General features: G+C 39.7%; 1 protein-coding gene across 2 annotated transcripts in view; it reads right to left on the bottom strand.

Moving 5' to 3' along the window:
- myo1d (myosin 1D) overlaps nt 1–11,575 on the bottom strand; it is a 60,265-nt gene that overhangs the window by 44,394 nt on the left and 4,296 nt on the right. For both annotated transcript variants that reach the window (XM_068304784.1, XM_068304785.1), the window contains 5 exons: nt 2,288–2,496; nt 1,654–1,747; nt 600–765; nt 285–338; nt 28–123 (listed from right to left, as the gene is read on the bottom strand). In XM_068304784.1, coding sequence (XP_068160885.1) covers nt 28–123; nt 285–338; nt 600–765; nt 1,654–1,747; nt 2,288–2,496 — 619 coding nt within the window. The remainder of the gene's footprint in view (nt 1–27; nt 124–284; nt 339–599; nt 766–1,653; nt 1,748–2,287; nt 2,497–11,575) is intronic.

The raw sequence follows: 11,575 nt of genomic DNA, 5'->3' as shown, positions 1-11,575 counted from the left end.
TAAATGCTTGTTTACTACTTCCATTACCTTGATCTGGCCTCCAACCTTGATGAAATTGTAAGCACTCGGGTCCTTCTGGATGTGAAGAGAGCGTAGAAGTGAATCCGGAGCTCCTCTGAGCAGCTGAAAGAAACACACTTCGCTTATAACCTAACACCTGAGGACTCGGATGCTCTAGATGTATTCATATTCCTTCTTGTCTGTTAGATCTCAAAAACAAATTACGCTGTGCACATACTGTGCATATTTTCTGCGAATGCAAACAGGAGGAGACAAACACCCACCTGGTAGAACGAATGAAAGCTCCTCTCTCCTGGCTGTTGGAAAATGACTCTAGACTGGAAAAAGAAGCACAAAAGAAAGAATAATGTAACATAACTTAATCCTACTGTCCATTTACAGAGCAAAGCCAGTCGTGCAAAAATGTTGTTGAGGTTGAGACCTTTTCAAGTGGAGCCATGTCTTTTTCCAACCTCTTTCTGCAGATTGAGCATTATTCAAATAAACATCCTTCTCCAGAAACATGAATACTCTCAGTCTAAATAAATGACACCACTGTTGTCGCTGTCATCAGCCACCCATTTGTGGCATGCCGTTACCTTTTCCAGCAGGTAGTTGTTAATGTGACCTCCAATGGGATCGCCCTTGAAGTCAAAGTTGATGTCCATGTACTTGCCGAAGCGGCTGGAGTTGTCATTGCGGTTGGTCTTGGCATTCCCAAAGGCCTCCAGAACACAGTTAGATTTAAGCAGCATGTTTTTTACCCTGTAAGGAGGCAGCATCATATTACAGGTTAAGAAAAAGAGTGTCATGCATGTGGGTGCATTCCTCATGTCAAACTCTTTAGATGAACGTGGTGTTGATTTTTTAATCAGGTCACAGGACGTTGGGCCTTAACTGTACCTTCTATTCTTACTGATTTTCAAAAACTTCCTCCTGGAAAGATCTTCAAAATCTTTTTCAAGAGGAAAACTTACCTCTGTGACCTTCATTTCCGCTGCTTCAAATCAAAACTTCATTTTGCTTCCTTCAGACTGTTTTTCTTACATTTATGTGTTTAGGTGAAGCCATTTTTATCGGGAACACCCTTCACATTCATGGAATTTAAAAAAGCACACCTGAAATGTAATCAATACAACCACGATCTGACTCAACACCCTTTTCATTCTCTTAGATTTCCAACCACGACTATTAAGTTTTCACCTACCGACACAATTTCTCCTCTTGTGTGTGGGGTCCACACCCACTCAGCTATCAATGACATGAGCTTGTAACTTTATCTCAGTATTCATGTCAGCATTCATTCACCAGACGGTGAAAATGATTTACCTCTAACTACAATAAAAATTGAACAAACGGCAATAAAGTTTCTGATAGAAAATAAAGGACAACATAGTCATCATGGCGCCAGGTACTACATATATTTAAAGATTTGTTGTCATGGGTAAAAACTACATGGGTTGAGCATTTCCTGCACACTAAATCATGTAGGTTTGGCTGCAAAACACATTTCTGTGCTAGATGTGTGATTAAAAAAAAATGAAACTATAAATAAGAATCGTTATCTGATAATAAAGCTGTTTGGTTGCCAAACCCATCCTGTGCACACATTCTGCAGTGTTTTCAGGTGTAACAGTGTCAATAGCAGCTCACCTTTCAACCTCAGCTCTCTGATTGGGATTGGTGATAGCAGCAATGTATTGCATTATATACTTGCTGGCCTCCGTCTTTCCTGCTCCACTCTCCCCTGTAGTTAAAATATACCACATAAAATAACAGAACCAAATAAAAATATGACATGAAGGCCGACAGATTAAGTCCAGTTTGGCTTTTTGCTTCAAAATATTTTTGCCCAGTAACAGACTAACACAAAACCAATCGTTTCCTTGTCATAATAGAGAGATTAAAATACTGTATTTTAAAGTATGCAGTTCCGCCTCTGACCACTGAGCGGCGCCTCATCTTCTGAGAGCTTCGAGGAATGTACTGTATTTGTTATAGATTATTTTCAACTCAACACAGGTGTTAAATAATTTTTTCAATAAGTCTTGCCCCTGGTTCCTGTCTCAGGAGAGAAAACAAGTACATGAGAAGATGCGAGATTATAATGGATGTTTTATTATTATTAATTTCACTATAATGTATAGGGCAAGGAGATGAAAATTTGCTTTAAAAATATGATTCCAAACATATGCAGGTATTACAATAAACAAGAAAGTGAAGCATCTTTGTAAATTCAGTGTGACTCAAAAGGAGAGTGGGAGTGAGTGGGGGCTTCCTGTGTCACCTGAGATGACGATACAAGTATCTTTGTTCCTCCTCTTCATAGCTTTGTAAGCAGCATCAGCGACGGCGAACAGGTGGGGCGGCCTCTCGTACAGCTCACGGCCCTTGTACTGCTCTATGGTGTCGCGGCCGTAGATGTTCATGGCACGGTAAGGATTGACTGACACCACCACCTCTCCGATGTAGCTGTAGATCTTTCCCTTCTCAAACCTGAGGAAATGCAACGGATGGATGATTGGGAATGTTATCAAATCACAGACATGGAAGGAGGGTACTAAAAGCTATTAAAATTTACATCTTTTTGCATCCTTTAGAGAATAAATTCACTGTGAGCTTTTTTGATAGCATATTAAACACACATCATGTAGTCACTGATATTAACAGTAATTTGATGAACTATATAAAATGTTAATTTATAACCCTTAGATTGTTATATGATAACAATGGAAGTTAGCCTGTGATCACAACACTTGACTGTGCTTGAAAAACTGATCATTAGCTGTTATTAAACAGACGTTCAGACGCTGCAATGTAAATAGTGAGCTTAGTCTCCATCTGTTCAAGGCCACCAGTTTCACAGACGGCTGTCGGAAGGTTTTTTTTTTTTTAAATCATGCCCTCCATCACTGTCAATAAGGAAGTCATGATATTAAACACCACAAATGTGTCAATAAAGATCCAGTGTCTCCCTGTTCAAACAGTTTGTGTTCACGCAGCAGCAATGTACTTTAGACAAAGGCGAGTTTCCAGCATCGTGTCAGGGGCTATTGTTCATATCTTTCCTGCTTTCACAGGACAATATCCCCACACACAAAGCCAATTTTAAAAAAAGCGGTATGGGAGAATGTGACCGGCCTGAACCGTCATGACCTTAAACCTATCCAAAGTCTTTTAGTTGAATTTGAAGATTGACATGAATTGATCAACATCAGGGTCAAACATCCAGGGTGCTGTTGGGGCAAAATGGGAGCATTTACATGCAGAAAATTCTCATAACCTGGAGGATGATGATTTCAATGGTCATTGTTTTGGAATGAGATGACCAATAATCACATGTCTTCATTCGGGCATTAATATCTGACTACTTCAGGTTCCACTCATTCACTTTGAATTCAGGTTTTTCATAAGACACCTAAGATAAACTTTGTTATCACTATTTTAAAATATTAAGATGCCTCTCACTCTCACACTCACACACTCACACTCTCTCTCTCACTCAGATTATCCCTCTATCTTCATCTCTCTTGGCTCCTCTCTTTCCAGTCCGGGCCGCCTGCCTGACTTCCTTCCTCTCCAAAGAAATCTGGGATCCTGGCTCCTCCTGACAGAAGAATAGTGTCTTTCTTCTTGGATGCCAAACCACTGCCTCCCAAACAAGACCAAAACCATATTGGAAATATTATCCTGACAGGCCTCCGAAAAGTAATAGTGACAATGGTTTTAATCCGACTGGCATATAAACTCAAAGCAACCCTAGAGATTTCTATCTCTCTAAATAAAATTCTGACTTGAACTTCACTAACAACAGTTTCTGTTGACTTCACAGACCTTGAGGCTGTCAGCAGATCCCAGCAAGTCTCTTGGTTTATCAGCATTTCCTAAACATTGACTTTATACTTGAGAGTTGACCTGTTAAATCTTATCGTCTCTAAACTTTTAAAAGAATCTAAACAAACAGTGACATTCAAATTAAGTCATACAAACACTACGAATAGAACATTTACACTGTTAAAAGCATACATGTGCCAGTTCTCACGCACAACTTGGCATGACAAACGCCGACACTGGATTCAGGTGTGTGCTGGACAGTGTGGGACACTGGACAATAAGAAGATTACAGATTAAAGGTTATTTATCTCACATGTCAGCATTGTGTGTAAATATAAAACCACGTGGAATAAATCCGTTCATAATACTCTGAGAATCTGTGCCAACATCCTGGTGTTACAGATAAAGAGCTGTTGTGTACTGTCCTCCCCTCCATCAGGAGGCTGCCGAGTGCCTGCTCCATTGTTCAGATGTCAATCGGAGGTCTTTGTCTGAGCAAACTGCCTACCCAAAACATGAGCATAATAGCCTCTGGAAAGTTACAAACAATAGCTTACAAGATGCTGGGCAAAGCATGGAAAGATGGTGGCAGAATGAAGCTTGAAGATACAGAAACACAGAATCAGAAGAAGAGTTTGACTGATTCGTAGATGTCTGGGGGTTTCTTTTCCTTCAAACTCTGCCTTCTCAAAGCCTTTGCTTTCACCAGCCCTACAGAATGTGTTTAGATGAAGAAAAGAGACAGGACAAAGTGAGACCAGAGTTCAATCCGCTGGAGCGCGCTGACTGATCCATCTGTTCTCCTCTCATTTAGGAGGATTTAGATAAAACACACAGTACAGAGATTACAGAAACTCACGGGTCACAAAAGTCTCCAACAAATACTATTTATAGATGCATGGAGGCTGAATCAGATTTTTAAATTGTAACAGGGTGTCTTTGTGCTTTTTCATTATCACGTTGAATTGGGAAGTGAATAATCTGAAGTCGAAGGTTAAATGATATACAAGAGTTTTAACAGAGTCTGAGAGCAAAGCACATTCAACGAGAGAGGACAACTCCCTCTGCATCACCTTCCATTTCCCCTTCATCATCATTCATCCAGCTGTGAAGGGAAGTGAGTCTAAACCGGTCTGACCTTCAGCCGTCTGATCCCGTTCCAAAAGCAACCCCTCTCATAGGACATCACAGATATAGATATGAAGAGAAAGAGGGAAGGACAGGAATCGTGTGAGCAGCTGGAAACCAGATCAGAAGTTGTTATAACGCTGATGACTTCTAATGACTCTCATTTTCCTGAAATTTGCTGTAAGCACAGTAAAATAACTTCATGTCACTATTGTTTCGAATTTCATTAAATGAAACTGCACTTTACAGCATAATACATAAGAAAAAATGTAAAATACACTAAACACACCTTAGAAACCAGGTCTGCTATTTGAAATTTGAAACCTTCAACTGGAAAATGTTTCCCTCTCCAGGTAGTGCTTCATGTTCTTACCCTCCCTCACCTGTATATAAGACTTGCTGAAGTATATGAATGTATAAAAATGGAGTTGCGCACTGTTACATTAGTTTCTGGCACTAGATAGTGTTATGTACATAATTTCCACACTTCTATAAACAAATACCATGATCATAACCACAGTTAAAGTTCACCACTAAGGCTGTCTGTCACTAAATGTTTACACTCAGCAACTATAAACCAGCTAGGGAATGCTAGTCAGGAACACCTAACCACAATAGGGAGCCTCTAACTCTGTAATGAAGCAAGGTCACAAATAACAAACAAGTAAATATGTTCAAAATTGACTCCAAAGATTTGTCTTATGCACAAATAAAAGCCAAAACATGACCAGAGGGACTCTGGTGCCACACACATTGATGTACAATCCTACATATGGATGCACATCTGCACACAATCTCGTCAAATGGGAATCAAAGAGTAGAGCAGAGCACAACCACTGTCTATATTGGTGTTTGGGTGGGCCTTTTCTACACTTAACAGAAGGAGGAGCACCACAGATTTATAGAATTTTCTCACCCACAGTCCCTCCCCACTCTTCCCTACAAAAAACAGTTCCAGAAAGAAAATTAAGACGTTAATGCAACTTCAATAATGACCTATGACCATCATTCTCAAGAATCTAAAAAAGACAATTCAGATGGTGTAGATTTGACTTCAATGTGTTTTTCTAGGTAAAGAAATGAAGCAATTTATTTGCTGGGGTCATATTGCAGGAGCTAAGGCGGCACGTGTCGGCATCACTGTCTTTGAACTTCAGGGTCATTGTAGGAATTATGAAGGGAGATAATCTGTGTCTGTTCCACTTCTACATTGCAGTTCATTATCATCACTGCTCTTGTTTGGATTAATAGCAGCTTGCTTTGGGGCTTGTCTGCAGGGTAGGGGGCAGTCTTTAAAAAACTACTTTTTCTCATTTCAGCTGTATCACACTGTATCGTCCAATTCATTTTTTTTTTAAATTATTTTAATGCAAAGCTTATGAGACCTTACCGCAAAGTTTTAGAGTCACAATAATTACTAAAAAGCCTGAATATTCAAGTTATTCCTTGAATAATTTCTCGAGCCAAAATGCCAAAAATTTGGCTGTTCAGACACTTAATATTTAAGGAAATTTGTTGTGGGGCACAGTGATATTATGTTAAAGACTTTTCCCACAGTTTCAGTGGTTTCTCCCCTTGGGAAAGACTAACTTTTGTTTTCCCCCACGATCCCAAATCAGTTGAGTTCCAATCCAGATCATGACCACAAGAAATGACATGAGTCAGATTCCCACAAAACAACCCTGCAAAAACTGGAGACGCTTTGCTGCAACTTTAATGAAAAAACACAAACATCCATTGGATCATTCTTCCTGCTATTTGTTTCATGATGCCTTCAATGGGATCTGATGCCTAAGGTCTGTCGGATATTTCAAGCTCCTCTACAATACATGTGTGTTTTGGGTGCAATCCCATGTTGTTATTTCAATGTTAGCATACAGCAATAGGTGTGTGTGCTGCTGTTCAAGGTACATTACTGTAGGCAGCTGTAACTCAAGTTCATTTAGTGAATGAAGATGAAAAGAAGGTGTCGTTGATTTCTGTGTAAACATGGCTTGTGATTGTGTGTTATGTGGTTTACAGTCATCAATTGATCATTTATATGACAGCTACTACTCCTTAGTAAGTAATAAAGAGCTGTTCTACTGCAAGGCCCAGTTGAGGTCTACTATCCTGTCATGCTTTTGCGATCTTCGTGTTGCTCTCCTTCACCTCTTTCCCCTCTACATCACTCTGATACACAGTGTGATCGAGGCCTCCTTCAGACATCTGTGCTCTGCATTAGCTCCAAAACCTGCTTAGCATGAAACAGCAGCTCACAGAAAGTCCAGCCCTTCAACACATAATACATCCACCCTGTCTCCAACCTAACATCCATCCTCTCCCAAAATCACTAGAGGTAGTCTCTCTGCTACTAAAACAGCTGGCCCGTATCCAGTTTGGAAGAGAGAAGCACATTACATAACATTTTTCATACAATACATACTGCTGTGCCTACATTAAATTAAAAACATCTTTAATTATGTGTTCCAAGAGCTTCATGACAAATATGTTCCCCAGATAGACATGCTAAAAACTCTTACAGTAGAAGGGATACCTCCACCAAAAGTCCCTAGTAACCCTCAATTAAATCAAACCTTACTTAAAATCAAAATCATTTACACAGCATCCGTTTGCAGGTCTTGAAAAACAAATCATTTTTAAGTTGTAACAAACTTGTGACAAAGCTGGGCAGCTAGTAGCGCTAAGGAAAAAACATTCCCCCTGTTCATACTACAGGATGTTCCCATAAAGCTGGCAGGTCTGGGTACTTGGAGAAAATTGGAGCCATGTGTAAACAGCCTGGCTTCAGATCAGGTGGCTGACCCTCCTTTCTTTGCAGACTGGGATCACAGCCTGACGGCACGCCCCTTTCACACACACACACACACACACACACACACACACACACACACACACACACACACACACACACACACACACACACACACACACACACACACACACACACACACACACACACACACACACACACACACACACACACACACACACACACACACACACACACACACACACACACACACACACACACACACACACACACACACACACACACAAACATATACAGAATACACCATCACTGAATAGTTAGCGTAAGAAGAAATTCAATAAAAGCACCCTGCAGTGAAAGCAGCAGAAACAAAAGGAAAAAGGGGGGTAGTCTGATGCTCGACCTGTTAATGCTTTAACACACTGGGCAGCAGCAGCTGATGAAAAGATCAGACCGGGCTACACTATGAAAAAGGGATGACGGGGCAAGTTTGGAGAGGCGAGTAAAAAGAGAAAAAAAATAAGCAATCCAAAAGAACCAGACATGACTCAAAATGCTATTTCAGGAAGCCACAGTGATTTCTATAAAGGGTAAAAGAAGGACAAGGAGGAGCACAAAAAACAGACACATGGTCAAAAAAAACAAAAAAAACATCATGTGAATAGACAGCAAAAAGGAAATTGGAAATAGAAAGGTAATAATACTGTAGTGTATTATATTAAGTTCTATAGCTAAAGTTTAGTCGGGGAGACATTCTGTCTCTCACATCTCACACACAAGCTGAATATGTTTAGGGGAATGGACTTTGAGATATCAGCTGTTCTCATCAGTTTATTATCCGATAATGCAGCCACACACCTGCACTGTGAACCCCTTCAGTCTCAGCTACATCATCAGCCGCCACCACCTTCATCAGCAGCAGCAGCCTCTTCAATTTAATAAACTCTCCTTGTTCATTCTGAGTATCAAATATTTTTGTCTAATTAATGTTATTATATTTCTGGTCCAGAAGTCAATGTTTGCTAACTACAATATATTACATGATTGAACTGTTAATACTAAGGAATGAGAAGCATTTTATAATAGCATGTGGTCATAATGGAGCTAGTAATTTAAGATAGCTAACTAGGAACATGAGGATCATCCCTTATGGCGCCACAGATTAATTACAAAAGTTAATTAATTTGTTTTGTTTACTCTTACCATGGAAACATCTGCTGTCTTGCCTTCAGTGAATAGCACTCTCTCACACACAGCAGGTCCAGTTTTGCTAGCCACGCATGGCAGACAGCGCTGCTCAGACATTACGCATGATGCACAGCCAATCACTGATTGCTGTAGTCAGAACATAACTACCGAGTGATTCAGTGATTCATATATATATATATATATATATATATATATATATATATATACAATATATACACACACATATGCATTTATTTATTTATTTATTTGGACAGTGATATCCTCTTACCGACATTTTTGTAAGGAACTACTTTTTAGATTTGAATATATTATGATATCCCTAAGTCAAATCAACAACAGCTTGGAATACAAAATTAAGAAAATCTTTTTTTTTAAAAAGCATTTTTAATGTAAAATCTAACATTGGAAAAAACACAGCTGTCAGACAAACTTAATTAAATATGCATTAAATTGTACAGTCAAGCAAGGCAATCAAAAAAACTGGATGAGCAGAGATACTTTCCACACACGTTTACAGATCACTAATGGGGAAAATGAGCAGTGACTAGTGGCAGTAAATAATCCAGTTCAGTATGTCATCAGAGAGGTGTGAGGCACTGGCTGTGAAAGTGAGTAGGCAGTTCCACCCCCATCGGGGCTCACAGTACAGCTCTAACAGGTGTATATAGGAACAATACAACATACATCACTGAAGGAAGCAGAGGATGACATCATTTACACCTACCACACAAACACAAAGGAACACACATGCAACATCCTCCATCTGAGTCACAGTCATCATTAAGGATTCCCTCACAAAAACAAATGTTATTGTAGTGGATGATGCTCACATGGTGCGTCATGTCTTCTGGGGTGTGTAGAGGGGTATTTCTGGGAAGTTGTGTCTGGAACAATCTTGCAGACAGAGAATGTAGTTGATTGTTAGGGCATGAGCCAGAGAGCACAATGACTGGTCATGGATTCTTTCAGGTTAATAGTTTACAATGGTGGAATTTAGGTCAAAATTTTTGCTTTCACTGATGAGGTAATATTTTTGCTGTTGGTTTGTTTCTCTTTCTGTTAGTAAGATTACTCATGACATTAGGGACAAATTTGAATTCATGTTTTTGACAGCGATATAACCTAAAAGCTTGTGCTAAATGGCCTTCTCCTGACTCCGCCTACCTACTCAGTCAGTCCACAAATGAGATGCTTCTGAGCACTACTGGACTTATTTTAGGGAGGAATACAGCGACACGAGCGTAGCCCCTGTTTATGTAAGGGTGGTAATGTGTTTCAGATTACAGACGGTCATAAGGAAATTCTTGCGGTGAGACTGGACTTTTCACTGCTCGATTGGAGAGCCGGCCTTTGAGGCATTACTCAGAAAGCCATCTATGAATCAATCGCTTCATTTCATACAAATCTCCAGGAAAGTCAGACTAAATCGCAAAACCAACACTGCCAGGAGATGATTTTATGAAGCTCTGACCACTGTGACATAAAAAGAATTGCTAGTGCTCATTTTAACACAACTGGTCTAGATCCTCTTTCTTTTATCCTATGATTGTGAATGACATTGCATTAGCTCGCTCTTGGCCAATGACCATCCAGGCATGGTTCCAGGTTTCAGTTAAAGATAGGGCAGAGTCAGTTCGGCTTGGTTTTTCATATCCAGAAGTTAACATATTCTACTTTGTTTTTTGGGCTTCCAATTATTATTACTAAAGCAGAAAGGACTAACTGCGGAAGGAGACAAGCATGTCTACAGATGTTTTTTGCCATCACCTCCAGGTGTGTCTGCATTAGAAAGAAAACGTGTTTATTTCATGATCTACTACTTAATGAAATGTGTCATGTAGTGCTTACAACGGCAACTGACTACTTCTCAGTGAGTGAGAGTAATGGAACCCAAATAACATGATAATTTTGTTAACAGAACTGAGCAAGACATTTTCTGACTGCCAATAAGAGGAAAAAGTTGAATAACGTGGTTGGGATTAGATCATGTCAAAAGCATTTCTTGCCCAGTGTCACATATTTTCATGAACATGCCAGTCAAAATGATGCGTTCTGCACATGGACTTTGGTTTTATTTCCAAGCAAAAAAAAAAGGAGAATAGCAAATATGACCTTGGGCTAGAATTATTCTTTGCTTTGCAAAAGCAAATCATACAGAAATTTATTGGGACATGGAAAATACCACCAGTATCAACTAGGCTTTTCTCTAAAGTAGAAAGTCTGGAAGCATATTTGTTCAACCACTCTCACGGGAGTACAAAGTCTGGCCCTTGACTCTTGGTTTCTCTTATTAGCAAGGCTGACTCTACCTGAGCCACTGGGTACTTTGATCCCTCTATTTATCCCCACAGGAGGAAGAGAAAAAGAAAATGGGGTTGTCCCTTTCTTTATCACACCTCCTCTGATCTACAATCATCAGTCATTCATTAAACAGGTAAAAAAAAATTGGCAATGTCATTTCCTTGACGAATCCAAGACACAGTAGATAATGAGGGAATAAACTTCACTTGCACTGAGAGTTCTATTACACTTAGGAGTGTATGTACAAATGCTACCTAAGAGTAAAACCTGTCTTGACATTGGATGGCCCCACTAACCAAGAAGAGGAGCTACAGGAAACAATGAAATGTG

This window comes from Antennarius striatus, chromosome 21, assembly GCF_040054535.1.
Source record: "Antennarius striatus isolate MH-2024 chromosome 21, ASM4005453v1, whole genome shotgun sequence".
Taxonomy (NCBI): Eukaryota; Metazoa; Chordata; class Actinopteri; order Lophiiformes; family Antennariidae; genus Antennarius; species Antennarius striatus.
This window is presented reverse-complemented; position numbering and strand designations above follow the sequence as displayed.